The 26,932-nt window shown below is 69.5% G+C and overlaps 10 protein-coding genes across 10 annotated transcripts; 2 read left to right on the forward strand and 8 right to left on the reverse strand.

Annotated features, from left to right (window-relative positions):
* Positions 1 to 389: 389 nt before the first annotated feature.
* Positions 390 to 3,996, forward strand: RHOBADRAFT_43839 (uncharacterized protein; the record flags this gene model as incomplete). Its single annotated transcript, XM_018414303.1, has 6 exons — positions 390 to 744; positions 819 to 1,000; positions 1,065 to 2,857; positions 2,926 to 3,084; positions 3,147 to 3,809; positions 3,876 to 3,996. The coding sequence occupies 6 exons, from the start codon at positions 390 to 392 to the stop codon at positions 3,994 to 3,996; spliced, it is 3,273 nt and encodes a 1,090-aa protein (XP_018271383.1).
* A 349-nt stretch (positions 3,997 to 4,345) lies between these two features.
* RHOBADRAFT_53324 (uncharacterized protein) lies at positions 4,346 to 6,276 on the reverse strand (the record flags this gene model as incomplete). The annotated part of the gene is made up of 6 exons (XM_018416780.1): positions 4,346 to 4,399; positions 4,472 to 5,369; positions 5,432 to 5,514; positions 5,591 to 5,734; positions 5,805 to 6,068; positions 6,142 to 6,276. The coding sequence occupies 6 exons, from the start codon at positions 6,274 to 6,276 to the stop codon at positions 4,346 to 4,348; spliced, it is 1,578 nt and encodes a 525-aa protein (XP_018271384.1).
* Positions 6,277 to 6,835: 559 nt separating this feature from the next.
* RHOBADRAFT_66400 (uncharacterized protein) lies at positions 6,836 to 8,116 on the reverse strand (the record flags this gene model as incomplete). Its single annotated transcript, XM_018418957.1, has 4 exons — positions 7,902 to 8,116; positions 7,696 to 7,826; positions 7,469 to 7,630; positions 6,836 to 7,395 (listed from the first exon to the last, which is right to left on the reverse strand). Coding segments are annotated over exons 1-4 (942 nt in total), but the record flags the coding sequence as incomplete, so codon positions are not given.
* Positions 8,117 to 8,428: 312 nt separating this feature from the next.
* Positions 8,429 to 10,869, reverse strand: RHOBADRAFT_53326 (uncharacterized protein; the record flags this gene model as incomplete). Its single annotated transcript, XM_018416781.1, has 4 exons — positions 8,429 to 9,060; positions 9,191 to 9,997; positions 10,066 to 10,659; positions 10,729 to 10,869. The coding sequence occupies 4 exons, from the start codon at positions 10,867 to 10,869 to the stop codon at positions 8,464 to 8,466; spliced, it is 2,139 nt and encodes a 712-aa protein (XP_018271386.1). The 3' UTR covers positions 8,429 to 8,463.
* A 446-nt stretch (positions 10,870 to 11,315) lies between these two features.
* On the forward strand, positions 11,316 to 12,747 carry RHOBADRAFT_53327 (uncharacterized protein; the record flags this gene model as incomplete). Its single annotated transcript, XM_018416782.1, has 2 exons — positions 11,316 to 11,712; positions 11,778 to 12,747. 2 exons carry the CDS (start codon positions 11,316 to 11,318, stop codon positions 12,668 to 12,670), a joined length of 1,290 nt encoding a protein of 429 aa, XP_018271387.1. The 3' UTR covers positions 12,671 to 12,747.
* A 124-nt stretch (positions 12,748 to 12,871) lies between these two features.
* On the reverse strand, positions 12,872 to 14,351 carry RHOBADRAFT_53328 (uncharacterized protein; the record flags this gene model as incomplete). The annotated part of the gene is made up of 7 exons (XM_018416783.1): positions 12,872 to 13,115; positions 13,208 to 13,289; positions 13,351 to 13,404; positions 13,466 to 13,555; positions 13,610 to 13,736; positions 13,951 to 14,018; positions 14,081 to 14,351. The coding sequence occupies 7 exons, from the start codon at positions 14,349 to 14,351 to the stop codon at positions 12,872 to 12,874; spliced, it is 936 nt and encodes a 311-aa protein (XP_018271388.1).
* A 533-nt stretch (positions 14,352 to 14,884) lies between these two features.
* RHOBADRAFT_53329 (uncharacterized protein) lies at positions 14,885 to 17,629 on the reverse strand (the record flags this gene model as incomplete). Its single annotated transcript, XM_018416784.1, has 3 exons — positions 14,885 to 15,633; positions 15,713 to 15,938; positions 16,007 to 17,629. 3 exons carry the CDS (start codon positions 17,627 to 17,629, stop codon positions 14,921 to 14,923), a joined length of 2,562 nt encoding a protein of 853 aa, XP_018271389.1. The 3' UTR covers positions 14,885 to 14,920.
* An 846-nt stretch (positions 17,630 to 18,475) lies between these two features.
* RHOBADRAFT_53330 (uncharacterized protein) lies at positions 18,476 to 21,924 on the reverse strand. The gene is made up of 7 exons (XM_018416785.1): positions 21,817 to 21,924; positions 21,704 to 21,749; positions 21,481 to 21,593; positions 21,189 to 21,406; positions 20,736 to 21,111; positions 19,571 to 20,672; positions 18,476 to 19,491 (listed from the first exon to the last, which is right to left on the reverse strand). Exons 1-7 carry the CDS (start codon positions 21,867 to 21,869, stop codon positions 18,688 to 18,690), a joined length of 2,712 nt encoding a protein of 903 aa, XP_018271390.1. The 5' UTR covers positions 21,870 to 21,924; the 3' UTR covers positions 18,476 to 18,687.
* A 400-nt stretch (positions 21,925 to 22,324) lies between these two features.
* On the reverse strand, positions 22,325 to 25,447 carry RHOBADRAFT_53331 (uncharacterized protein; the record flags this gene model as incomplete). The annotated part of the gene is made up of 4 exons (XM_018416786.1): positions 22,325 to 23,159; positions 23,241 to 23,382; positions 23,458 to 24,370; positions 24,446 to 25,447. 4 exons carry the CDS (start codon positions 25,445 to 25,447, stop codon positions 22,325 to 22,327), a joined length of 2,892 nt encoding a protein of 963 aa, XP_018271391.1.
* Positions 25,448 to 25,842: 395 nt separating this feature from the next.
* On the reverse strand, positions 25,843 to 26,697 carry RHOBADRAFT_53332 (uncharacterized protein). Its single transcript, XM_018416787.1, has 2 exons — positions 26,429 to 26,697; positions 25,843 to 26,355 (listed from the first exon to the last, which is right to left on the reverse strand). The coding sequence occupies exons 1-2, from the start codon at positions 26,667 to 26,669 to the stop codon at positions 25,850 to 25,852; spliced, it is 747 nt and encodes a 248-aa protein (XP_018271392.1). The 5' UTR covers positions 26,670 to 26,697; the 3' UTR covers positions 25,843 to 25,849.
* Positions 26,698 to 26,932: the final 235 nt, after the last annotated feature.

A 26,932-nucleotide genomic window follows, 5' to 3' on the forward strand; every position in this document is an offset into this window, starting at 1 on the left:
GGAGCGTGGAGGCGAGCGAGGTGCGAGCGACGAGCCACAATGCCGACGAAACTCTCGCCGAGCTTTTTGGCCTGCTCCGAGTCGCGTCAGAACGCGTTTCTTGCCGAGTACGGTCCTCTCAGTAGCGAGCACAGCTGTGGCCGCCTCGTCCGCTCGCCTCGTCGTGCGCTTGGCCTCGCGCCTTGCTCTGCGGGTGACCGGTTCGAGCAGCGCATACAGTGTATCATTCGCATCCGGGGAGCGAGATCGAGCGGAATCTCCCCTCGACCCCGCACGGACGCCGGCGTGAGCCCGCTCACTGGGAGGAGGAGGAGAGCGTCCGTCCCTTGCTCTCGCTCCTCCTACTCTCCCACCTCACTTGAGCCATCGCAAGGCTCGAGGCGCACGACATGGGCCGCACGAGGTCCACCACGAGCTCTGCGCCCCTCAGCCGCACCCTCCCCAAGCGCGCTCGCCTCGTCACCGCTCGCTTCGACCCGAGCACCATCGCCGCCGAGCCCCAGCAACAGAGCGGGAGCCACAGAAGCACGTCCAAGCCCAGGGTCAAGGTCAAGCCCAAGCCCAAGCCCGTCGCGCGCCAGACCGTCAAGACGCAGGCCGGCCTCAGCCGCAAGTCGGGCGGGACGACGACGAGCGGCCAGCCGGCGTCGCTCCGGGCCAAGGTCCTCGCCGCTGTCGTGCGCCTGTCGCGCGAGAAGAAGCGGGGCAAGAAGGGCGTCGGGCACTCGAGCGTCAACACGTACCGTGCGTCCAACCTTCCTCTCGTTCCCCCTCTCCTCGATCGACGACGACGAGCTGAGTCCCCCCTCCCCCTGCAGTCGCCAAGCGTGCTCCTCCGCCCTCACCCTCCTCCATGGTCACCAGCTTCGCGACCCTCGTCCTCGAGGCCAAGCACCAGCTCGTCCAGGACGGCTTCCTGCGCTACGGCGAGGGCGCGGGCAACACGCTCGCGGTCGCTCCCGGCGTTCGCGAGGACGTCGAAATGCTCTGCGACATCTCGGTGAGTCGCTCCGAGTCTGTCTGGATACCCTAGAGAGCCGACACTGACTCGACGCCACCCGCAGAACCCGAACTCGAGCGACGACGAGCGCGCCTGCACCACGTTCCTCTCGAGCACTGCCGACAAGCGCCGTGCCGGCTCGTCCAAGCCCGCCATCAAGCTCCCAAGCTCCTCCTCGCGCCAGCCCGAGGTCGTCGTCAGCGTCCCGACCTCGTCGCCGCTGTCGTCGCGCCCGTCCTCGTCGGCCCCCAAGAAGCGCCGCGCGAGCACGGCCTCGAGCGACGCCCGCAGCGCCTCTGAGCTCGACACGCTCACCGAGTCGGACAACGTCGCGACGCCGAGCCGCTCGCGCAAGCTCAAGCCGTCGTCGGCGGGCCGCAGCGGGCGCCAGAAGAAGAAGGTCCGCATCGTCACGCCGAGCGAGCAGGGCTCGGACTCGGACGGCGACTCGACGACCGACGCGCAGGGCAGCTCGAACGTCGACGAGGACGCCGACGTCGACTCGGGCGGCGACGAGGACGACGACGGCGAGGCCGGCGCGACGGGCCGCAAGGCCAAGGCGCCCGTCGCCAAGTTCGACACGCGCGGCGGGCTCGGCCGGCTGACCAAGGTCCAGCTCGTCGCCATGATCGAGGAGCTGCGCGGCGCGGTCAAGGAACGCGACGACGAGCTCGGCGAGGCGCGTGAGCAGCTCGACGTGCTCGGCGAGGCGCGTGAGCAGCTCGACGTGCTCGGCGACAGCGCGCGCGAGTGGGAGGCGAGGGCGAGGGAGCTCGGGTGGCAGGACAAGCTGCTCGAGGGGGCGGCGGACGACGTCGAGGAGGGAGCGGCGGCTGGAGGAGGGGTCGACGAGAAGGTCGAGAAGGAGGCGGCGGGCGAGGAGGGCCTGAGCGAGGCCAAGGTCGAAGGTTCGGCGCCGTCGCAGGACGCTCATCCGGAGCCCGAGCCCGTCCCGGGCATCGACGGCGCCGCGATCGACGTCAACAAGGCCGCCGACGTCGACGTCGATGTCGTCGCGCAGCCCGAGCCGGACGCCAACGAGGTCGAGGTCCAGATCTCGTCGACCGCTGTCAAGACGCCCGTCAAACCCGCCACCGCCGACGACTACGACGCCTCGATCGACGCCGACCTCCTCATCGACGACGACGCGTTCGACGCCGAGCTGCGCCGCGCCGGCTGGCCCACCCCGACCGTGCCCTCGGCCGCCACCACGACCTCGACCGACTCGAGCTCGAACGAGCCGAGCCCGCCTGCCCCTCGCCCGTTCGCCGGCGCTCCGCTCCCCGTCGCCGTCCTCGAGCTGGCGGAGGCGGTAGCGCCCGAGCCTCGTCGCGGCGCGTCGGCCCCGCCGGCGCCGCGCTCGTCGCCCTCGGCGCGCGAGCAGGCCCGCCTTACGATGCAGAACGGCTGCATCACGACCGTCATGACGGTCCTCGTCGACTCGCCGGCGTCGCACACGCTCGGCGCCGCCGCGTCGGCTGCCGGCCGCACGTCGGTCGAGCCCGAGAAGGCGGCCGTTGTCCCGCGCCGCTCGAGCCTCCCGACCGACGCCGCGCTGCGCGGGTCGCCCTCGTCGTCGCCGCACAAGGCGCCGGCCGACATCTTTGCGCGCTTCGGTGGCGAGCGCGCGAGCAGCGTCGCGTCGGTCTCGTCGTCCTCGTCATCGTCGGCGGCGGCGCAGGTCCAGAAGGAGCTCGTCGGCGGCAAGCTCGGCGACCCGGCCTCGGCCGCTCGCATCGCCGAGCTCGAGGTGCAGCTCCACGAGTACCAGGAGAGGGAGAAGGAGCTCGAGGGCGAGCTCGAGAAGGCGAGGGCGGAGTGCTCGGCGCTCGAAGAGGACGTCGGCGGGATTTTGAGGTGCGCCTCGCTCTCCTTCTTTCTCTTCGCCATCGTGCAGCGACTCACTTTCGCTCCTCGCCCTACAGTCGCCACCACGACGCCACCATCGCGCTCTCGAAGGCGAACCTCGAGCTCAAGGCGGCCACCGACAAGCTCGTCCTCGAGCGCGACAACCTCAAGGCGGCCACGGCGCAGCACGAGTACGGGCGCGAGCAAGAGCTCAAGGCGCTGTCGACCCTCGAGTCGTACGTCGAGCGTTCTCCCACTATCGAGCGAGTTCAGCCCTTGACGAGCCTCTCACCTGCAGGGACCGCAACGAGATCCGCTCGCTCGTCCTTCGCCACGCGCTCCGCCACGCGCAGCAGGCCGGCAACCAGATCGCGTGGCCCGACTCGGCCAGCCTCTCGCACGAGCAGCTCGTCCCGCTCCTCGAGTCGCTCATGGTCCGCCTGCACGCGCGCGGCCAAGACGTCACGAGGCTCGAGCGCGAGCGCAGCTCGTGCGCCGGCCTCGTCGCCGGCCTCCTCCGCTCGCGCCAGGACGTCGGCGACGTCGTGCTCGCGACCTCGTCGACCCAGGTCGTCGGCGGCGTCGGGACCAACCTCGAGGCGGCGGTTCAGCTCGTCGGCCGTATCGTCGACCACCTCGTCGCCGAGCTCGGCACCAAGCAGAGCGCTCTCGAGGAGGCCTCGCAGCAGGTCAAGGACTACTCGAAGCTCGTCACGTCGTCGACCGAGGTCCTCGTCGGCGTCTTTGGCACCCTCGTCGCCAGCCTCGGCCCGCTCATGTCGTTCGACGGCACGGCGCCGCAGCACCTGCACGCCCTCGTCGAGAACCTCCCCGCCCTCGCGCTCTGCGTGTCGCGCCGTGTCGAGACGTCGCAGGGCCTCGTAACCCAGGCGCAGAACGGGCAGCGCACCGCCACCTCGGAGCTTGAGAAGGTCAAGTCGCAGCTCCAGGTCGAGACGAGGTGCGCTCCGATCTTTCCTCCTTCTTCTGCACGTGCATCTCACTGACTCGTGTCGCTCGGCCGCAGCCGCAACGCCGTCCTCGCCGCCGAAAAGGAGACGCTCTCGACTCGCGTCGTCAAGCTCGAGGGCATCCGCGACTCGTTCATGGCGAGCCTCGACAAGCTCGGCCTCCTCTCGCGCACCTGAGCGTCACGAGGGCACCACGACGAGGAGAGCTCGCAGGCCTAGCCGCGCCCCTTGTCATTCCCCCTCCCTCTCCCTCCCCTCCCCCCCTCTCTCTCTCGGTCCCGCTTGATGATTTAGTACCCTCCGTCTCGTTCTGTCAGTACCTGCCTGCACTGCACGCTTTGCTTTAGTCTCTCTTTCTCTCGGACGTTCTCTCTGTGAGAGCGAGAGAGAGCAAAGGAAGCGACGGCCGAGAGCGAGATGAGGGCGAACCGGAAGCGGACCTCGTTGCAGATCCGGGTGCGCCGAGAGATGCAGGGGAGGAGATGTACGACAAGATGGAGGAGGCTAGGGCAGTACAAGAGGGTGGTCAAGAAGGGGAAGAGGCCGAGGGAGGAGATCGCTCAGGTTCTCGTCGAACGCCCTGCGCAAAGAGAGAGGCACGTGAGCGATGTCTTCTCGAAAGTCGAGAGCGAGAGCGAGAGAGAGGACGCACCTGCTCCTGCTCCTCGTCTGCTGCGCGTCGTCGTGGGCCCCACACGAGCGGGTTGCACGTCTCGAACGCGTCAAGGTCGAGGCTCGCGACGGTCGGGTGCAAGTCGACGAGCGCCTCGTCGTACTCTGCCGCCTCGTGCAGCGTCGGCGCCGAGCCCGCGCCGTCGTGCTGCTGCTGTGTCGACGAGGCGTGCTGGATCGACGACGTGGTCGGCGACCGACCGAGGATGGGCGTGCTCGACTCGCGCCTGAGCGCGGCGACTTGCGGGAGCGAGAACGTGTCAAAGTCGGTCGTGCCCTGGAACGACGCCGAGAGCGTGCTGCTGCGCCCAGCCGTCGACAGCGAGTGCGCTGGGTCGAACTGGAGCGCGGGGAAGAGCCGCCCTGCGTCGCCGCGCCAGGTGCGCGGGTCGTCCGGCTGGACGGGGCCTGCGGCTCGCGCGGCCGCGTCGGGGAGGACGGCGCCGCCGCCGCCGCGCACGGGGCGCGAGACCGAGTTGGTCTCGAGCATGGCGGGCACCGGCGGCAGGTGGTCGTCGTCGTCGACGTCGCGCGCGCCTGAGCACCGCATGCGCTGCAGCGAGAAGAGGTCGGCGCCGCCGCCGCCGTTGCGCGAGCGCGACAGGGCCGAGTTGCTGCGCTTGGTGCGACTGCGGCTGCCCATGGTCGACGAGCGGGGCGTGACGGACGGCGGCGAGGGTCTCGAGACGAGCGAGAACATGACCGAGAAGATGGCGACGAGGGGCACGATGAGGAAGGTCCAGATGGACGTGAGGCGCGCGACGGCCGACCCGTCCTTGATCGCCTGTGTGAGGCTGCTCGCGAGGTAGGCGACGGCGAGCAGGCCCGACGACTCAACCCAAATCTTGGCGTAGGCGGCCGCGCGGTCGCGCACGGACCTGCAGGACGAGCGCGCGTCAGGTCGGTGCGTGTCGACGCTTGGGGAACGGGCAGTGCTCACAGGGTGTGCAGAGAGCGGCCGAGCAGGCTTCGTAGCTCCCGGAAGAGGACGGCGCTGACGAACGCCGAGCCGACGAAGAGCGACTGCGGGCGAAGAAGCGACGTGAGCGCCGTGACGACGAACGAGGGCCGATGCCGAAGGGAGAACTAGACGACTGACCCAGCTGCCAATGTTTGCCCAAGTTATAGGCGAGCCGATGACCAGTTTCGGGTTGGAATAGTCGACCTCCCACGCGAGGAGGAAGGCGGTCGCGGCGAGCCAGAGGAAGATGGCCGTCGACAGGATAAACGGGCTCTTGTTGAGCTGTGGCCCGGAAAGCAAGTCAGTGCGACGTACGAGAGAGAACGAGAGAGCGCGAAAACGGGCGACGCACCTCGTACATGCGCGAGATGAAGAACCCTCGGGCGATGATGCTCATGGCCGTCGCGCATACCTGGGCGAGGACCGTGATCGGCGAGCGGTCAAGGTGCGTGCTCGAGCGCTCGACGATGACGGTGACCGTTTGAAAGACGAGCGCGACCTGGGCAGCGATGCTGCCCGTCGCGAGGACCGAGAGGACGGGCACGACGACGCGGTAGACCCACCGGTCGCGAAAGTACCTGCTCGCGTAGGTGACGGCCAGCCGTAATGCCATGCCCTGCGGTGCGGGAGGAGAAGAGTTAGTGAGGACCACGAAAGGGAGGAAGAAGTAGAGAGAGAGGGGGACGGACGAAGATGATGCTCGAGGCCGGCACGAGGACGAGCAGCATGCGCACGTATCCGAAATGCGCTAGGCCGAGCTGAAGGACCTTTTCCTCGTCGACGAGTCGGTGCGTCGAAACGACGCGGTCCAGGTCGAGGGCCATGGTGTCGGTCGAGTGGGCTCGGGAGCGTGAGGAGGACGGGGAGGAAGGGCGACGAGGCTGCGGCGAGGTCGGGGCAGGGCTGGCGGCCTCGACGCAGCTGCACTCGACGCTTGTGGCGAGCTCGTCGGACCTGGAACTTGAGGGCGTGCGGCCCTGGCCGAACCGGCGGCGAGATGAAGAGGACGAGGCGAGGGGAGCTCTGGAGCGCCTCGCGCAGCTTGAGAGTCGCGCGCGGCAGCTGCCCGAGCGGCGTAGGCGCAGTGTGGCACAGCTGTGCGCCGTACCCAGGCGGTAGTGGGTGAGGAGCGAGGAGCCTGGGCGAACTCCCTCTCCGCGCGCTCTCGATCACCAAGTCTCAAGAATCGCCAACAAGAAGGTGCACAAAAGGTGGCCCGAGAATGCACGCAGAGACGCGGTCACCACCCAAACACGAGGTCGCTCACCTTGCCCAACACGCCCTTCTGCCCCTGCCCCTGCTGCTGCTGCTGCGCCAACACGGCCTGCTTGCTCTTCTCAGCAAACAGGCTCGCGTGCGGGTCCGCTCCTCCTCCTGCTGCGCCGCCGCCACCGCTCGTCGCCGCCGCACCTGGCGTCCCGCCGAGGCCGAGGAAGCCCTTGCGCGTCGGCGTCGGCTGCGCTTTGAACGCCGCCTGCGGGCCGAGCACGTTGGCGGGACGACCGACGCCCGACGACCCGCCAGGCGTCGCTCCTGCGCCGACCGGCGCCGACTGGGGCCGCGACGGCGCGCTGCTCGTCTCACCGCTCGCCTCGCCGCCGGCGAGCGCACGCTTGAGCCCGTCCTCGTCGACGGCCTTGACGCCGACCATGAGGACGCCGCCGAGCACGTCGCCGTTCTTGCGCGCCGCACGGGCGGCCGACCACGGCTGGGCGTACACGACCGTGACCCAGTTGCCGCCCTCGGTCGACGGCGACGACGACAGGACGTCGCCGAACTGGGCAAAGTGCTCGAGGATGAGCTCGAGCGCCGAGGCCGGGAAGCCAAAGACGTGGACGGCGTAGCCCTTGGACGACGACGAGGTGGACGAGCCGGGGTGGGCGAGGACGGAAGACGAGGCGAAAGGCGAGGCGGTAGGGTCGTTGGCGGGCGAGCGGCTCAAGCTGCGAGAAGGGGAGGAGGAGAAGGGTCAGGGCGCGCGACAGGGGCCTGAGAAGAGGATGCGAGTCGGCGCACCCGTTCATGCTCGAGTCGGTCTGCAGGCCCGACTGGTCCGCGCCGTCGTACTCGTTGAGCGAGGCGACCGGCGGCGCGTCCTCCTCGACCTCGTGCTTGTACGCGCTCGCTCGCGGAGGGGCCGTGTACGGCGCAAACTTGGGCGACTTGGACGGCGTGCTGCTGCTCGGGATCGACAGTCAGTACGCAGGGAGGTCGTCGAGAGGGCCGCGAGAGTGAGGACGCACCTGTCGCGACCGCCAAAGAGGCTCCCGCCGCCGAACCGGGTCACGGGCGAGCCCGAGACGGAGGTCCTCCTCGCGGGCGAGTCCCACGAGCGGTCGTCGGCTGCGGCTTGAGGAGGCGTCGACTCGGCCTGCTGCAGTGCACGGCGTGTTAATCCTTGCGCGGGACCGAGGAGAGCGAGAGAGCAAGAGGAAGGGGGAGAGCTCACCTGCGTGGCCGCTCCACCCGAGAGGTAACCCGGCAGGTAGTTGCGCTTGGCTCCAGGGGTGCCCGATCCGCCTCCTGTCGAGCTCTGCATCGCGCCCTGCCCGCCAAACGGGCTGCCGTAGCCCTGCCCTGCGCCGCCCGACCCTGCGCCCGGTGCCGCGCTCGCGCCAAACCCACCAAACCCGCCCGCTGCGCCGTGATTGCCGCCACCGAACTGCGGGCCGGCGAACGTGGTCTGCGACGCGGTCGAGCCGAACCCGTTGAAGGCCGCCGAGGAGCCGCCGCCGCCGCCGCCGTAGGGTTGAGCGAAGGGCTGGCCCTGCTGAGGGGTGCCGAAGCCGTTGGGGCGGTAGGGCGAGTTGGTGCTGCCCTGAGAGAACATGGCTGCAGGCTGGCAGCTAGCACACGAGCAGCGGAGAGATGTGGGCAGAGGGCGAGCCGCTCTCGTCCTCCTCCTCCTCGGAATCGCTCCGTCGCCAAGTCCGAAAACACGACCTCTCGCTCTCTCTCCTTCGAGCTGGCGACGAAAGAGAGGCAACGCTGTGACTGCATGACAAGTGTGCTCAAGTCCTCGGCCCCTTCTTCTTCAGGCTCGACTTGCTCTGCGTCGCGATCCTCTTCTTCTCCTTCCTCGCCCGCTCGAGCGCCCTCGGTTCCCTCCCCAAGATGGCCTCGGCGACGCCGCCGCCACTCTTCTTGGCCACGTTGGCCTGCTTGCGCTCGTAGCGCTCCGACAGCCGCTTCGACTCCTTCTTGGCCGCGCGCCGCGCGATGCGCTCGGCGTCCATCGACTTGATCTTCTTGCGCTCGTCGGTCGGCAGCTGCGCGAGCGCCTCGGCGAGCTGCTCCTGGTGCTTGGACCGCGGCGCCGAAGGGCCCGACCGCCCGTGCTTGGACAGGGTCGGGTCGCGCGGCGCGGCGAGCCGGACCGCCTTGGGCCGGCCGTCGGTCGCCGTGCCCTTCTTGCCGCCGCTCGCCCCTGCTGCTGCTGCGGCGGCGGCACCTGCGCGAGCCGGGAGCGACGCGACGGTGCGGGCCGACGCCTTGGCGCGCGCGGCAGCCGCCGTCGTCTTGCACCGCTCGAGGCGCACCTTGCGCTTCGAGATCTTGAGGTTCTTGCCCGGCGGGAGCGCGAGCAGCTCGTCGACGCACGATTCGTCCTGTACGACGGCGACGAGGAGGCGGGGGAGGGAGAGGGAGAGGGAGAGGAAGGCAGGGAGGAAGAGAGGGTCAGACTCGAGGATTTGGCGGCGGCGGCGGACGAGGAGGGAGAGAGAGAGGAGGGCGCACCTGGAGGAGCACGTAACAGAATCCCTTGCCGAGGCCGGTGCTAGGGTCACGCACGATGCGCACGCTCTCGACGAACCGGCCCTCGACAGGCTCGCCGCGCTCGCGCACGAGGACGGCCTCGGTCGCCGACCGGACGCTCTCCTCGTTCTCGGCAAAGTCGAGGCCGCCGATGAACAAGGTGCGGCGCGCCTCGAGCGCCGACACGGTGTGGGCGTCCTGGTTGCGCGGCACGTCGGTGAGGTCCATGTTGGGCTTGGCGGCCATCTGGGCGGCGGCGACGAGCGCGGCGGCCGACCGAGGGCGCACGGCGTCGGCGTGGAGCGTGAAGCCCTCGAACACGCTGTTGTTGGTCGCGCTGACGAGCGCCTTGACGACGGCGACCGGGTCGACGCCGTCCGGCAGGGCCGCGATGACGAGGTAGGCGTTGCACGCCTTCTTGCCCTCGTTGAGCTCGCCGCGGATGAGGGCGACCCGGCGCTTCTGCCCGTCGGTCAACGGCTGCGAGTTGGCGCCCGTCGTCGGCGCCTGCTTCTTGCTCTCGCGCTCCTTGTACCCGCCCTTGACGCCGCGCAGGTCGCTGTCCTCGTTCTCGCGCCACTCGCGCGCGCGCTTGCGCCCGCGCCCGCCGGCGTTCTCGTCGTCGTCGCCCGTCGCGCCCGCGTGCACCTTGCGGCCAAACACCTTGGACGCGAACGCGAGCGAGCGGAACCGGATCGCGTCCATCTTGAGCGGCGGGCAGCCCGAGGGCAGGGTCGACGCGAGGGCCGGGTTCTGCAGGACGTGGCGCACGAGCGACTTCTTGAGCGACTGCGGGCCGGGCTTGGGGGGTCAGTCTCGAGGGAGGGAGGGCGGGCGCAGAAGAGAGAGGGACGCACACGAGACGTCGAGCACTCGGCGGGCACGTTGCCGAGGAAGATGGTCCTCGCGTCGCGCGCCTCGGGCGTCTCCTGCTGGCGCTGCACGAGCTTGGCGCTCTTCTTGCCGCCCTTGTCGGCCTTCTTGCCCTTCTTGTCGCCCGGCGTGGAACCCGACAGGGCGCCCGAGATCAGGTCGTTGATGTCGAGCGGGCCGTCGTCGTTGTCGTCCTGCTCGTCGTCGTCGTCGTCGTCGCTGTCGACCTCGACCGGGCTGTCGTCGCCATCGTCCTCGTCCGACACGTCCTCGTCGGCCGGCTGCTCGGCCTTGCGCTTCTTGCCCTTGCCCTGCTGCTGAGCTGCGGCGGCGGCGGCGAGCTGGCGCTGCTTGAACGCGGCGGCCGCGAGCTTGGCGGCGTACTCCTCCTCGAGCGCGTCCTCATCGTCGTCGTCGAGGTCGCTCAGTTCTGCGCCCGACTCGAGCTCCGACAAGTCGGCGTCGGCGGCGGCGGCGGCGGTGCCCTCGTTGGCGGCCTTGTTGGCGGCGGCGGCGGCGGGAGCGGGTGCCGGGCGGGGCTGCTCCTTCTTGGGCTCAAAGGCGCGCGACGGGCCCTTCTGCAGACGTGCGGCGAGTGAGCTCGAGCGAGTAGAGAGGAGTGGGAGGGTTGTCTGTGTGGGACGCACCGACGTGGCAAAGATGTCCTCGAGAGCCGCGTCCTTCGAGTCGGCTTGTGCGAGGAGGAACGACGAGAGGGCCGCGGCGGGAGGGGCAGTGGCGGAGGCGGGGGCGTCCTTGGACGATCCCTTGGACTTGGATTTGCCCATGTCGAGCTCTGTGCGAGGGCTTGAGCTGGTGGTGGTGGTTGAGCGAGGAGCGCTGGCCGCCCTCGAGCTCGACCGCGACGGACGAGCACCGCCTCGCTCGCTCTCACTCCTCACGGCCGTTCGAGCTGCGCAGTCGCGTGGCTGCGTTACTGTGCTGCCTGAGCTCCCTGCTCTGCACCCGCCGGCGTCCCGCTGCGCCGCTCGCTTCCTCGCCGCCACGAACCTCGCTCGCTCGACCTGTCTCATCTCTCGCTACCCTCGCAACCTGTGCGAGTCGAGGGCGTGCGGTGGGACACGCCCGTCAAGCTGTCACAAGCTCGCGTGCGCTCAAGTGCGAGCAGCGCTGCGCTGCGACCAGCTTCCCCTCGTCCCCCACTCGGCGTCTCCACCTCCGCCCTCCCCGCCTCTCTCCCTCTCTCTCTCTCAGCCGCACGAGCGAGTACGCCATGGACACCAAGCCGCCAACACGCAGGGTCACCGTCTTCAGCGCCCACGTCGACCCAGCCACAGCCTCGACCCACACGCTCCCCATCCGCCTCGCCTTTTCTCCCTTCAACTCGGGCGACTGGCGCATCACGTACGCTCCGCCGCCAACCAAAAACGGCCGCTTCGAGCCCGCCGCTGTCAAGCTACGCTGGGACCGCGTTGACGTCGAACCCGACCTGTGCAACGCCCGACTCGCCGTCGAGGCGGACGGCGAGGTGCACTCGGTCGAGATGCCCCTCGCGAGCCAGCGCGCCTGCGAGTGGATCGTCCTCGTCGGGAGGCCGACGACCAAGCTGCGCGTCGTGCTCGAGGTCGACAAGCCGCACGAGGAGCCGGCCGCCGTCGACCGCGTCATGGGTCCGTCCTCGTCTCTCTGTCCTCGTCCTCCTCCATGAGCTGACTCTCGCGCCCGCCCGCAACAGCCATGATCGACCAGCCGCAGGTCATCGACGTCTGCCTGACCTTCCCGGGCGACCGCCGCACCCTCTTTGCGTCGTCGGCGCTCCTCGCCACCGCGTCGCCCTGGTGGGCAGAGTGCCTCTCGGCGCGCGGGTTCAGGGAGGAGACCATGTCGATGGCGCACACGCCTGCCGAGCCAGGTTGGCCCGACTCGGACTGCTCCGACGACGACGACGACGACGAGGTGTCGTCGCGAGGTCGTCGCACGCCTGCGCTCGGCAGGAAGGTCGTCGCCGACCTCGCCCAGCTCTCGATCCCGGCCAGCCCACCTCCCTCGCCGCCGACTCGCTCTCGACCCCTCATTCCTCCCCACATGCGCGTCGTGCCCATCGTCGGTACGGCATACCGCACCTACCGCGCCTACCTCGCCTGGCTCTACACCGGCACCGTCGCCTTTGCCCCTCTCTCCTCGTCCTTCCAGTACCCCTCGTCTCCTCCCTCGTCCTCGTCCTCTCTCCCCTCTCGCACCTCGCCCTCGTCCGCCTCGACGCAGCGCCGCGCCGCCCTCGCCCCCTTGCGCACCCTGCACCCCTCGCGCCCGCACCCGGTCTCGCCAAAGTCGCTGTACCGCCTCGCCCACTTCCTCGACACGCCCTCGCTCGCGGCACAGTGCCTCGCCGCGCTCGCCGACGCCCTCACGGTCGACAACGTCGCGCACGAGCTGCTCGCGCCGCCGGCCATGGGCGAGGTGTACGACGACGTGTGGAACGTCGAGGTTGGCTTTGCCGAGGAGGCGTGGGACGACGTGAGGGGGAGCGAGGCCATGAGGAACGCGGCCGAGCGGATGAAGGGCGAGGGAGGAGCGGGACCGCACGAGCTCGCGACGCTGCTCAGGTTGAGCGGGATCAAGACGTGACGCGCTCGGACCTCTCTTCCCCTTTCTCTCCGTTGCACGACCGCACATGTACTTTCCACCTCGAGTCTACTGCCCCATCGTCCCTCTCGTCGCGCACGCTCCGTCGCCGAGAGAGAGAGAGAACGCGAGAGCCCCTCGCCGCGAGATCCTCCTTCCACCGAGAGAGCCCCGCCCGCGCGCAAGCAAGCCCCGCCACCGACTCTACTCACAGTGCACCTCGCCGTCGCCGTGCGTGTGGCACGACCCCGCCGCCGTAGCCGTCGCCGACGCCTCGCCGACCGTCACCTCGGCCGGCACGGTCGCGGTCGCGCTCGCGCTCGACGACGCCGACGAGCTCGCCGCTCCGTGCGAGTGCGCGTCGTCGTCGTCGGTCGGGAGGTGCGCCGAGGCGCCGACGCAGCCGTTGGGCGGGAACGCGACGTCGCGGGCGTAGGCGTCGAGCGCGCTGCGGGCCGCGAGAGGAGGGAAGGGAGGGGGGGTCAGTGCGTCGCTCGTCGAGAGCTCGAGAGAGAGAGAGAGGAGAGTGACAGGACGCACTAGCGCTGGAAGGTCGCCTGGTTGTAGACGGTGAGCGAGCTGTTTGAGGCGGCGAGGGCGAGGACGTCCGGGTACGAGTCGGCTGCGGGAACGGCTCGGGGTCAACTCTCGAGGTGGCGGAGCGAAGGGGAGGCAGGGCGCACCGGCGTGCTCGACGTGGTGGTAGACGATCGACGGGATGTGCATCATGCGGTGGACTGCGAGAGGAGACGTCAGGTCGGGAGGCTCGTGCGAGAGAGGAGGGAGGCCCGGGCGCACGCAGGTCGGCTCCGAGCCAGTGCGACGCCGGCGCGACGCCGATCTCGTTGCCGTCCCAGCAGAGCGACGACAGGTGCCATCGGTCCGTGTCTGCGGGGGAAAGAACGTCAGGGGAGCCGCAGAGAGCGGACAAAGTGGACGGACAGGTGCGGTCGCAAATAACGGTCTCCTCGGTGGCATTCGAGCCGCGATAGTGACCCGCCCACTTGCCCTCGGCGGTGGACTGATCGCAGTTGCCGTCCGGGTTGTCGCAGCGCAGCAGAACGCCGGGCTGTGGACGAGCGAGAGGCGCAGAAAGTCAGAGCGAGTCCTCGAGGACGCCGGCGGACTCTGGGCCGATGGCGACGCCGCCGACGTGCGCCACGGTGCGACGTGATGTCGAGTGTGAAAAGCTGAAAGGTAGGGTAGGCAGCAGGGGAGGCGGAGAGAGGAGGATGAGGAGGGAGGAGGAGGAGAGGCGTTTTGGGAAGGTTGCGGCGACGCACCTTGTTGCCCCAGACGATCTGCGCGTAGAGGCCGCTCGCCGCGGCACTCGACGCGTTGCCAAAGTACTCTGCGACGAGACGAGTCAGTAAAGGCCCTGCAGGAGGAACAGGGACCGAGAGAGGGACGCACTGACGTAGAGCGGGTCGGTCTCGCCGAGGGTGAGGATGCGGTCGTGCGCGTGCTCGGCGAGCGCCTTCATCTCGTTGAGGCCGTTGCGGAGGTACACCGTCTGGCTGGCGTTGCACGACTCGTGGATCTGGACGTCGGCGACGTGGCCTTCCCAAGTTTTGGTCTCGGCGCGCTTTGCGAGCACCTTGGGCGCCGACGAGACCGAGAAGAAGGGAGCGGCATGGGCGGCCGATGCGGCGAGTAGCGAGACAAGAAGCGTCGGGGCGAGCATGGCGTGCTGCTGGGGCGAGGGCGTGGAAGAGAGGAAGAGGAAGATCGACCGTCAGGTTTGTCGTCGATTTTGTCGAACTCGCGCCGACATTCTCCTCCTCGTGCCAAGCGAGTGCACCGCCGTGCACCTTGGCAAAGTCGGCGCTCGATCACGCAGAACCGGATCGTTAACCGGTCGAAGCCAAGGAGGGTTGAGGACCTTCCCGGCTCCAGTCGCGGTCGGGACGAGGGGAACGAGGGGGACGAGTGCGCACCTGTGAGACGATAGACTCGGCGACGACGAATACGACGAAGACGAGCGGTGTCAAGGTCGTGGGAGAGCGGCAGGAGATGGACGAGGCCGAGCGACACTGAGGAGGAGAGGATTCAGTTCGAGTCGGCGACAACGAGGAGGAAGAGGACGCACCGAGGGTGTCACTGAGCCTCAGCCGTGCCGAAGCAAGAAGCTGAGCACCGAGAAAGCGAGGCGAGAGGAAAGGAGAGCGAGAAGAGATGCGCCGACGCCAGCCTCTCGCGCGCTCAGGCGCGGCCCTCGAGAGGTCCAACCGCGTCTCGATAGTCACCGTCGCTCTAGTCGTCTAGGAACTCGCTCCCTCTCCTGCTCCACTCGGGCATCTCGGCCGGCCCCTGCGCCGCCTCGACCCCTCGCACGGTCCCCCTCACTCGCGGCGGCCGCCCCTCGCCGTCCATCCACTCCGAGTCCCACACGTCGCGCACCGTTGCGCGCTTGGCCGGGTCGCGCACGAGGAGCCGACCGACGAGGACCTGCACGGCGGGCGTGACGAAGCGCGTCGAGGGCGTCGGCGGTGCCGAGAGCGGGTCGTCGAAGGTCGAGGACGGGTGCAGGCCCGGCTCGGAGGCGGACGCGCCGTGCGCGAGGTGCGAGGGTCGTGCGGGTGTCGAGGCCGAGAGGGACGGTGCGCGAGAGAGCGACAGGGCGCCGGGCCAGCGGTAGTCGGCCTTGGCGATTTTGAGAAGGTAGGCCTTGCGCCCTCGAGGGCCGGCGTCGGTCGCCTCGACGAACGGCATGACGCCCGTGATGATGGCGAACAGGACGACGCCGAGCGCCCAGGCGTCCGTTTGTCGGCCGTCGTACTTCTTGCCCATGATGAGCTCCGGCGCGGCGTACTCCTCCGAGCCGCACCGGGTCGCGAGGAGCGGCGACGCCGGATTGATGAACCGCGACAGGCCAAAGTCGGTGAGCTTGACGAATGGAGTCGGCAAGGACGACAGGAGGGTCGAGGGCGAGGCGCAGGGAAAGGGCCGGCACGTGAGGAGGATGTCTGCGGGCGACGGCAAAGAGGACAGGTGAGCGACGGCTCGTCGACGACGACGACAACGATGAGTGCGAGCGGGACGCACTCTCGAGCTTGATGTCGCGGTGCACGAGTCCGACCTCGTGCATCCACCCGACGGCCGAGCACAGCTCGCCGAACATGCGCCGGGCGAGACCCTCCGACACCTGCTGGTGCCAATCGCCGAGAAAGTCGAACAGCTCGCCGCCCGGGCAGTAGTCGAGGACGAGGGCCGTGTAGACGGGCGTCGAGAACGAGCTCGAGAGCGACACGAGCGACGGGTGCTGGATGTTCTGCGGGCGCGAGGAGGGCCAGTCAGTGCTCCTCCCTGAAGGCTCGAGAGTGAGGGAGGGGGGCACACCTTGAGGACCTCGACCTCGCGCATGACACTGATGCGCATGCGCTCGTTCGCCTCGCACGTCTTCTTGAGCAACAGCTTGAGCGCGACGAGGCCCGGCTCGACGCTCGAGCCGCTCGTGCCCGTCGGCGTCGCCGCTCCTCGACTCGACGACTCGCGCTCGCGGCTCTTGCCCTTGGCGAGACGAGCGAGGGCGACGCGCGAAAACGAGCCCGTGCCGAGGACGCGCTCGACGACGTAGTCGCCAACGCGGTCGCCGCGCTGGAGCGGGGCGCCCTCGTCTTCTCGCGGCGACGAGATGGGCGGCCCGGCCGCGACGGCTACGGCGGCTGCGACGTCGAGGTCGCGTGCGGGTCGACGGGATGCAGGGAGCCCGGCAGGCGTGGTGGCGCCGGACGAGGCGGGCGAGGGTGCGTCGTCGAGCGCGACAAAGTTGTTGAGGAAGGCGGACGGCGAGGGCGAGTTGGTGCGCGAGCCGAGCGAGCCGAGGTCGAGGAAGCGTGACCGAGGGCCCGGCTCGACGGCACTCGGGAGGGACGACAGGGGCTTGTGCGGGAGCGAATGAGGGCTGGGCGATGCGAAGCCGGACGAGGGCGAGGGCGACGACGTGTTGAGGGCGGCGAGGCGAGGTCGCAGGTCGTGCAGCGGCGACGCCTCGTCGCCGTCGAGAAAGCTGCCAAGCGGCCTCGACGGCGACACTCGCCTCGGCGTGAGCGCGCCCGACGGCGCCTGCCACCCTCCCGCGTCGGTGCTCGCGACGCTGCCGATGCTCCCTCCTCGGCCGCGCATCCAGCTGTTCGACCCGCCCGCCGCCTCGTCGAGCCAGCTCCCGCCGCTGCTCGACGCGATCGACGACCGCAGCGGGTCGTGCGTCGCCTTTTCCCAGCCGGGTGAGGGCGGCAGGGGCGCCGCCAGGCCCGCCGTCGACGAGGAAGACGGTCGCGGCCCGTTGGTGCTGCGGTGGTTGAGCGAGTTATTGCGCGACGGCGGGTTGAGCGGCGGCGACAGAGCGCGCGACATCTCGTCGTCGAAGAACGAGAGCGTCTTGCTGCGCGCGGGCTCTCGGCGCCCGTCGGCGTCGGCGTCGGCGCTGGAGGCGGCGAACGACGAGCCGTTCTTGACGGGCGACGTGCTCGGGAAGGCGCCAAACTCGTCGACGGCGCCGGCGCCGTGGTGGTTGCTCGCGGCGCTCACCCAGCTGTCGGTGCGCGCGCTCGCGCCCGGAACCGACGGGCGCCCAACGCTGCGCCCAAAGTCGAGCGACGGGTCGCGAAACTCCTCAAACACGCTGCTCGCCCTCGAACGCCCGCCGCCCGTCCCGACGCTCGCCGCGTTCCACCCGCTCTGCCAGTTGCCGCCGCCGGGCGCGCCTCCTGCGTCGCTCCCGCCGCCGTTGCGCGCCTCGCCGCCAAAAAAGCCCCACTCGCGCCCTTCGAGGGGCGAGGGGAGCGGCGCCATGCGCTGGTCGCCGTACGCCGACAGCGTGTGGTACGTCTCGCTCGTGGCCGAGCCCCACGAGCCGACGCGGCGCGCGAACGAGCCGGCCTGCGACGTCGACGGGGTCGGTGACGCGCTCCCGGGCGCGACCGAGAGGTGCAGGGCGGGCTTGCGCTGCAGGTTGGCCATCGTGCAGGATGCCGTCGGAGTTTCCGAGAGATGTGGCGGCGGCGGCGATCGCGTCGAGGGAGGGGGAGAGTCGGGTCGGGTGTGGGGAGGTCGAGGGGATGGCGACGGCGACAGGGTGAGGCCGCAACCTCGGGTCGTGGACGTGTCGTGAGAAGCTTGTTGCGGCGGGGCGCACAGGGCTCTGGCGGGACGAGGCGGAAGAGGGAAGAAGGGGGAGGAGGTGGGCGAAGGCGGAAGCGCAAGGGCAAGGTGTACTCGGCTTCTGCGGGAGGGTGAATTGTCAGTGCTGCGTCCTTGCCGAGCCCTGCAGAGCCTGCACCGTGTACGAGCCCGTCCTCGTGGTCTTCTCGGCGCGAGATAATGTGCTTGGCCCGCCTCGCTCGTCCAACGAAACGATGAATGAGGACATGGGGCGCACCTGGTTCAGTCGGTCGCGTAGCTTGGCGGCCTCCTCGTAGTCGTGCGCCTGCTGGGCGTGGTGGTGCGGTCGACGAGGGGCAGGTTGAGCGAGTGGGCCGACGGGGCGGGCAGCGGACCGCACGGGTCGCGAGCGGGTGCGCAGGTGTGCGCTGAGGGTCGCTGGTCGTGTAGAGCCCTTGCCCCTGGCTAGCAAGCAGGCGTGCGTGTGGGCTGAGCGGGTGAGGAAGAGGAGCGCAGTTGTCAGGCACGGTCGCTTCCAGGCTCGCCAACGTGCCCTGTCCTCCGCAAAACACACCCTCCGATAGCGCGCAGAGCGAGCAGGCAGCCGGCGACTGAGTGCATCACGACCCACGAGCCGGCCCACGCTCGCTCTCGAACGAGCTCTCGCCTCGAGCACGCTCTGACCTCGACTCGACGTCGCGCAACAGAGGACTGCACGAGTGACAATACAGGGACGAGGGACAGACATAGGTAAGAGCTACACAGACCGAGAGACGGTCCCGCGAGAGGACCGAGAAGAACGAGAGGAGGCGGGCGAAGGAGGAAAGAGTTGGGAGGTGGAAGGAGGAAGGGAACGACGAGGGAAGAGGCGCTGCCTGACGACCGCCGACGGACGACGACGACGACGACGACAAGGTCTAGAAGTAGAGGACGCCGCTGTCGAATGTGACGACGGCGTCGTCCTGGGCGGCGAGCACCTCGAGGAGCTCCTCGACCTCGGCGCGGCCAAAGAGCTGGGCAATCTCGAGGCCGCCGTTGAGCGGCTCGATGATCATGTCGAGCGTGAGCTCGTCCGTGTCCTTGAACGCGTCGCTCTTGCGCACGGCAGCGAGCCGGGTCTGGAACAGCTTGAACCGCGCCGGGTCGACGCCCTCTTGAGGTGTCGGCGCCTGCTCGACCTGCGCCGCCTGGACGACGGCCGCCGGCGGCGGCGACGGCAGGCCGCCGTCCTCGGCCTCGCGCATGGCCGCCTCCTCGTCGTCGTCGGCGTCCTGCTCGCCCTGCTCGACCAGCATGTAGTCGTCCTCGCCCTCGACCGAAAACGCCGCTGGGCTGCTCGCCGCCGCCGCCGTGCTGCCGCGCGCGCTCGTGCCCCGCGTCCCTCGCGCAGGCTGGGCGCGCGAGCCCGACCGAGGCGGCATGTCCATGCGCTTCGGGCCCCGGCCGTCCTCCTCGTCCTCGTCGTCGCTCGACTCGTCGCCGTCGTCGCTCGACTCGTCGCCCGAGCCCTTGTCGCCGCGCTTGGGCTTGTTGAGCTTGCGGCGCTTGGCCTTGTCGTCTTTCTTGGACGCCTTGACGACCTCCTTGTACAGCGCGTACCGCAGGATCTCCTCGGCGGCGATGGCGTCCTCCTCGAGGACGTGCTCCGACAGGCGCGCCTTGGCGTGGGCAGTCGAGAGACGGATGAGCGTCTCGAGCGCACGGACCGTCATTGGCGAGGTCTGCGGGCGGTGAGGGGGAAGGGGTCAGGGACGGTCGACGGCAGGAGAGCGCGAGAGACGAGGGAAAGAGGGGACGCACCCGCTTCTGGTTGGGCCCGGCGTCGTCGTTGCGCAGGTTGGTCCACGACTTGGTGATGATCTCGGACGCCTCGGGCGTGAGGACGGGCTGAATCGACTGCTTGGCGTACTGGATGTACTTCTTGACGAACGCGATCGTGAGGACCTCGGGCACCTTGGCCTTCTTCTTGCCGCCGCGCTTGACGATCTGGGGGACGACGCCGCCGTGCAGGAGCGGGTTGAACTTCTCGAACGGCGACGCGTTGGCCTCGATCGAGTTGGCCGCCGGCTGCTCGGTACCGACGCTCAAGTGCTGCTCGAGCGTGTCGAGCGCCGGCGCGCCCGGCTCGAGTCCAGGCTGGACGTAGCGGTGCATGCGCAGGACGTGCTCCGAGATCTGGCGGTCGCGCTGCTCGTCGGCCTCGTCGGTGACGATGAACAGGAGGTCGAAGCGCGACAGGAGCGAATCGGGGAGCGCAATGTTCTTGTGCGGGTCCTTGTGCACGTCGTACTGGCCGTAGATCGGGTTGGCGGCGGCGACGACCGAGCACCGGGCGTTGAGCGACGTGTGGATGCCCGCCTTGGCGATCGTGACCGTCTGCTGCTCCATGACCTCGTGGATGGCGACGCGGTCGACCTCGCTCATTTTGTCAAACTCGTCGATGCAGACGACGCCGCGGTCGGCGAGGACCATGGCGCCGGCCTCGAGGCGGCGCTCGCCCGTCTCCTTGTCGGTCGTGACGGCGGCCGTCAGACCGACGCCGGACGAGCCTCGGCCCGTCGTCGCGATGGCGAGCGGCGCCGTGTTGAGGACGAACCGGAGCATCTGCGACTTGGCCGTACTCGGGTCGCCGACCATGAGGACGTTGATGTCGCCGCGCAGGTGGGTGCCGTTGGGCAGGTTCTTCTCGACGCCGCCGAGCAGGAGGAGGAGGATGGCCTGCTTGATGTAGTCCGAGCCGTAGATGGACGGCGCAAGCGACTTCCACAGGAGCTCGTACGCGTCCTTGCGCTTCGACACCTTGCGGATGTCGCGCACGTCGTGCTCGGACAGCGTCATCTGGGCGATGCCGGCGCCCGACTTGGCCGACAGGAGGACGATGTGGTTGGCGATGATGAGCGTCCTGCGCGGCACGAGGAGGAACGAGTCAGTGCCTGCGGGAGAAGGAGAGAGGGGTGGGACGCACTTGAAGTGAGCCGACCCGCCGTTGCCACCGCCGAGGCTGCGGTACACGCCGACGATTTGCAGCCGGTCGCCCGGCTTGCACTTGTCGACGAGGTCGTCCTCGAGCACAACCTCGACGCTGCGCGGGAGCTGGCCCGCCGGCGCGCGCTCGGGCATCTCCTGGATCGAGATCATCTGGTGGTCCATGAAAGTCGACAGGCCGTGCTCGATCTCGAGCGGGTTGTTGTCGGCGTCCGTCTGCGGGTAGGCCGACGACGAGACGGGTGCGCCCGACGCTGCGGCCGACGACAGGCGGTCGGTGTACAGGCGCGTGTGAAAGTTGGACGTGGTCGGGCAGTAGTGGACCGACTGCTGCATCTTTGGGCGGACGAGGTTGCCTGCAGGGATAACGGCTTAGTCAGTTTGGCGGTCGAGAGGGACAGGCAGAACGAGGAGGACGAGGACGAGGACGCACAGCGCGTGACGATTCCCTCGAGGCACACCATCTTGCCGAGCTTCTCGCTCTTGAGCGTTCGAGGCGTCGTGTGGTTCTCGCCAAACGAGCCCTTGTACCCGACATAGAACGTGTCCTGCTGGAGCGCCTCGGCCATGCGCTCGCTCGCGACGTTGACCGCCGTCGCCTTGAGCGCCGCATCTGCCGCGGGTAGCCACGAGGCCGGCTCCTTCAGGAGGCTGTATAGGGACGAGTGGCACGATCATCAGGCCATGCTCCTTGCTAAAGAAATGCGAAGAGAGTGAGGACGCACCCGTCGCAGAACTCGCGGTCAAAGTCGCGCAGGTCGTCGAGGTTGATGATGAGGCGGCGCTCCTGCGCCTCGCACATCTTGCGCACAGCAGTCTTGTACGGCATGCTCATGCGCTGTGTGGGGTACCGAGTGTCAGTGACGGTCCGGCTCACGCTCGCGGCGAGCGGGCGACTGACGGCGAGGACGAGGACCATGGCGAGAGATAGGGAGACGGGGGACGCACACGAGCCTGCGCCGAGCCCGGGTCGAGGTCGAGAAACTCGGTGAAGCTGTGTGCGGCGCGTCGGGTCAGTCCTGCGCCGTGCTGTCGTCGGGCTGATGAAGGTGGGCACGCACCGACGAGTGCGGGCCTGCAGCTGGTCATCCTGGAGGACGGGGAGGTCGGCCATGGTGGTCGGGGTCGCGAGCTGGTCCTTGTGCGTGCGAGGACGGGGTCGCGAGAGCCGTAGAGAGTAGCCGTGAGATGAGCGGAGGAGGAGGAGGAGGAACCACTCAAACGCGATGCGACGCGTTCCCCGAGTCGCTCGTTTTCGGCCACGAAAGCGCCAGACCGGTCTCCCACTGTGCAGCGGAACAGAGTGTATACGCTCGAGCGAGAGAAAACGCGACCGCCCGGAGCCGAGCTCTCTCCCTCCCTCCTCGACTCAATCCTCGTCCACTCGCAAGCGTGATGCAGCGATTTCTCGAGAGCTGGACAAAGCTACAGATGCGCAGACGGTCTCTATAACAGCGAGGGAAACGACAGAGAATATGGATATCGGCGGGCGCAAAGCCGTGACGACCAAGTGCCCGCGCTCTGACCTCCTCGTGCTCCTCCTCCTCCTGCTCGTCGACGCCCTCGCCCTCACGGCGACGGCACGACGCTCGCGAGCCGGTCGCGCACCTTGTCGAACTCGCCCATCTCGGCCTCTCCCCACTTGCGCCGGCGCTCGGTCGTGTACCCGGCGAGGACGTAGCCCGTCTCGGTCGACTCGGCGACTGGGAGCAAGATCCCGCTCGCGAACCCGCCGGCGCCTGTGGCCTGCGCGCCTTCGCCCGCCGCCGTCGCCGTCGGCGATCGGTACAGGAGGCCGCCCTCGGGCGCGCGCAGGGCGCGCAGGTGCAGCGCCGGGTCGAACGACGCGTTCGAGTCCGACGGCAGGTTGTGCGCCGCGACGAGGGTGAGGGCCGGTTGGCCAACGATCGAGGGCGCCGGGGCGCACGACGCGAGGTCGAGAGAGACGACGTAGACGAGCGACAGGTCGAGCGACTGGGCGAGCGAGGTGCACGCCGTGGCGAACACGGACGACGAGGACGTGTCGGCGACTGGGGAAGCGTGCGCGCCTGCACCGGTGGATGGTGGAGGTGTGGGTAGAGGCGCAGTTGGCGCCGGCGCCGCTGGCCCTCCCTCGCGCTCCGAGCCCGACGTGGACCCGCGACGCCCGTCCCAGCTGACGTGGCCTCCCTCGCCCGCGCGCTCGACGCCCGACCCGCCCGACGCCGCCTTCCTCGCCCGCTCGCGAGTCGCCGTGCGCGCCGTCGTCTGCGACACCGCGCTGTTGCCGCCGCCGCCGCCAGCACCGAGCGCCGACGCGCTCGCGACCGTCGACGAGACGGACGTGCGGCGCGCAAACCGGTGCTGCTCACGCTCGCGCAGGAAGCGGTCGATCTCGTGCGTGACCTGGCTCGCCAGCGAGCGGCTGCGGGCATCGTCGGGCGAGTGAGCTCGTGCTGCCCAGGGGAGACGATCGACGAGAAGGGGAAGGAGAACAGGGACGCACAGGTTGGCGCGGTCGGACGAGCCGAACTTGCTCGTGCGGGGCCAGTCGTCGAGAAGCGACACGGTGCCGATCGCGATGCGCCCGCCGGCCTCCTCCTCGAACCCGGCGAGCGAGGGCAGCGACGGCGCAAAGATGGGCACGCCTGCGGCACAGGATCGACGAGGGGTCAGTCTCGCTGCTCGACGAGCGCGAAAGGGAGGGAACGCAAGGGACGCACCGGCAAAGAAGCGGATCCCGAGCCCGCTCGGCGACGCGCCGAACGTGCCGCTCATCGGGTTGCTCGGGCTCTTGCACACGACCTCGTTGCCGCGGAAGCGCCAGTCGCGCTCCGTGTCGGGGACGACGAGCCCTCGCTCGCCGGCGAGGAGGACGTGCGCGTCGAGGGCGTGCGAGACGGGGAGCGTCGTCGTCCGGGTCGGGAGGCCGACCGACGCGAGGATCGTGACGTGCGACGACGCCGCCGTCGGGAACAGGGTGATGATGGCGGCTTTCGGCACAGGCTTGAACAGGGCCTGCGAGCCGAGAGGGGCGTACAGGGCGCGGCGGAGGAGGGTGAGGAGCGCTGGGTGGTTGCGCAACGTCATGGCCGAGATGGCGTCGACCGGCGGCGCGTGCGACAGGTGCTGCCCGTACGGCTGCGCGTTGACCATCATGGCGGGCGACGACGGCGGCGGCGCGTACGACGACGACGGGAAGACGGCGCCGCCTTTGGTCGCCGGCGACGGGCCCGAGTGCGTCGTCGACGGCGCCGTCGACGCGTTCGACGCCCTGCGCCCCGCCGCCGCGTGCACCGACTGGACGAGCGAGTCGCGACGGCCGCTCGTGACGCTCGACCCTGCCGAGGGAAGCGACGGGACCGGGCTGCCGGTGGTGGTCGACACGTGGAGCGGGACGGCCGACGCGCTCGGGAGCAAGTAGGTCTCGCCGAGGAGGTCGAGCTGGGCGAGGAGGCGCTCGCGGGTCGGCGTGACGGGCGAGAGGTGCAGCGGGGCGGGAAAGTGCGCCGCCTCGTATGGCGACAGGCTGGCGGCCCCTGCTCGGTGCGGCGCCGCCGCCGAGGGGAAGGTCGCAGAGATGCTCAAGAGCGCGCCGAGTGGCGGGAACGGCGGGTCCTCGAGGTCGAGCTGGCCCTGCGAGTCGACAAGCCGAGTCAGTTCTGCATGCGAGAGGAGACGAGAGACGAGAGGAGGAAGAGCCCGACGCACCGCCGCGTACGCCGCCGTGTACTCGTCCCACGTCTTGGGCACAAACTCGACCGCGGTCGTGCTGTCGATCCGGCCCGCCCCTCTCCTCGAGTCCCTGCTCCCCCTCGACCGGTTCAAGTCGAGCGACTCGAACGCCTTCGTCGGCACGCCCGCGTCGTCGTCTCGCGCCGTCCCGCCCGCCAGGTCCTCGGCCCTGCGTCCCGCCGTCCCGCCCCCGCCGCCCGACAGGTAGCTGACGCTGCCGCTGAGCAGGCGCCTCGCCTTGCCCGCGAGGCGCTTGTCCTCCCTCGCGCGCCGTGCCCGCTCGGCGGCGAGCAACTCGTCGCGGTACGCCTGGGCGTCGCTCCTCGCGAGCGTCGACGCGCGGCTGCTGACGCTGCTCAGGCTCGTGCGGGACGCGGGTGCAGGCGGCGGCGGGGTCGTGAGGAGGAGGATCTGGACGTCGAGCGGGATCGGCGGCTCGTAGCTGATGCGGGCCGAGCGAGGGGCGGCCATGCTGGGGACTCCCGAGCGAGGGAAGGGCTGGACAGGGCGGGTCGAGGGAGGGGCGACGGTGCGGAATGGTCCGGTGGGCGAGTAGGACGCGAGGCCCGGCGACGCGAAAGGGGGAGGTTGAGGCGAGTGGGCGAGGCCCGGCGGGAGGGCGTACGGGCGAGGCGCTGGGAGGACGCCGCTCGGCTGCTGTGGAGGAGGTGCGGCGATGCCGATCGACGACGAGTAGGACGAGTGCGAGCTCGTGCGGTGCTCGAGCCGAGGGCGGACGGTGCGACTTGCGAGCGGGAGGCGGTGGTCGACGTCGAGCTTGAGCGACGGGGTGCGGCCGAACGTGTAGGGCACGAGGACCTCGTCGACGGCCGTTGTCGTCTCGTCGCGCTCGTCGTCCATGCGCGCCGCAGCGTCGGCGTCACCGGCCGCAGCTCGGGGAAGAGCAGCGACCTCGTCACGCGCCTCGTCGTCGTCGTGCGCCGGCTGGGGCGGCACAGGGCCCGCCGCAGTGTCCATGCAGAGTAGCAGAGCTCGTGCGTGGGCTTACGCTGTAGCGAGAGCGAGCGGGTGTGGAGGGAGTCCAGGGACGACCTTGGCTCGAGAGAGCTTCCAGGTTCCTCGGCACGTGGGAAGCCGAGACACCTCCTTTCGAGCGGGGGACCGCGACATCTGTCGGGCTGACTAGCGCGTCTTAAGGACTGCGGGATTCGGCGAAGAAGCAGCCGGCGTTCGCGACGAGGAGCTCGAGGAGGACGGGGACGAGGCCGGTTGGTGAGGACGCCGACAGAATCGCTCGTTACAGAGACAGTCTGTGCACAGCTACAAAAGACGAGCATCACCCGGCTCGGCGCGAACAAGCGCACACGCACGGCGTCGACGCGCGGACCCCTTCGCCTCCTGGCGTCCGGAACACCGCCGCTAGCTCGCCTCGATGACCCGCCACGTCCTGCCGGCGAGCTCGACCTCGGTCGTACCATCGCGCGGCACGTCAAAGTCGGCGAGCGACGGCAGCTCGGCGCCCGCGCCGGCCTCGAACGTCGTCTCCCACCGCCCGTCGTCGCGCCTCCTCTCGCGCCGCACGGCTCCGAACCCGCCCTCGCCGCCGTCCACCAGGCCGAGCTCCCACTCGCCGACGCGCCCGACGTATGCGCGCTCGGACCGGCCACCCGGGCTCGCGACGAGCTCGAGGAAGACGACGCGCGCGTCGGGCTTGACGGCGAGGCGGCGCCAGACCTCCTCGTACGGGGCGACGAGGCCCGTCTCGGGTCGGAGCATAAAACCCCTTTCGAGTACATCGCCATTTGAGAGGGGCTCGAACGAGCCCTCGTCGGGGGCAGAGTCGTCTTCGTTGTCGGGAGAGGGGGAGGAGGAGGAGGAGGGGCGGCGCGAGTCGAGGAGGGCGGTGAAGCGCGCGCGTGGGTGCTCTGTGGTCGTCGAGGAAAAGCGTAAGCTGGCTCGTACGAGGACTGGGCTGCAGGACAGAGAGGGAGGGCTCACCTTGGCCCGGCTCGAGAGGCAAGAGCTCTTTGCGGCCTGCGGTCGCCCAGCTGATGCGCGGGTCGGCTCTGCTCGGGTTCTTGCGCGGCGTGGGCGAGGGCGAGCGGCTGCAGGCGGCCTTGTCGATGCGCAGGTCGAGGTAGAAGCCAGACCTGCCACTGATGACGAGGACGTCCTCCGGCTCGCTGTGCGGCTCTGGCGGCCAGCAGATGGAGACGCGGATGGAAGCGAGCGGGTCCATGGTGTAGCGGGTACGCAGCCGGCCTTGGGCCACAGAGGGTGAGAGCGAGAGACCGATTGGCACCGCCTCGTCTTCATCTCTCCCTTCCTCCCACCCCCTCTACGCAACCTCGATCTGCTCGAGAGATGGCTGCAGACCACGCAGAAGCGCACATCCACCTCGCAGTCGCGCATGGCGGCCGCACCGTCCCCTTTGCCCTCCCCACCACCTCCGACCTCGCTCACCTCAGCCACACCCTCTCGACCTCGTTCAACCTCTCGCCC

This window comes from Rhodotorula graminis (assembly GCF_001329695.1).
Source record: "Rhodotorula graminis WP1 unplaced genomic scaffold RHOBAscaffold_6, whole genome shotgun sequence".
Classification (NCBI taxonomy): Eukaryota; Fungi; Basidiomycota; class Microbotryomycetes; order Sporidiobolales; family Sporidiobolaceae; genus Rhodotorula; species Rhodotorula graminis.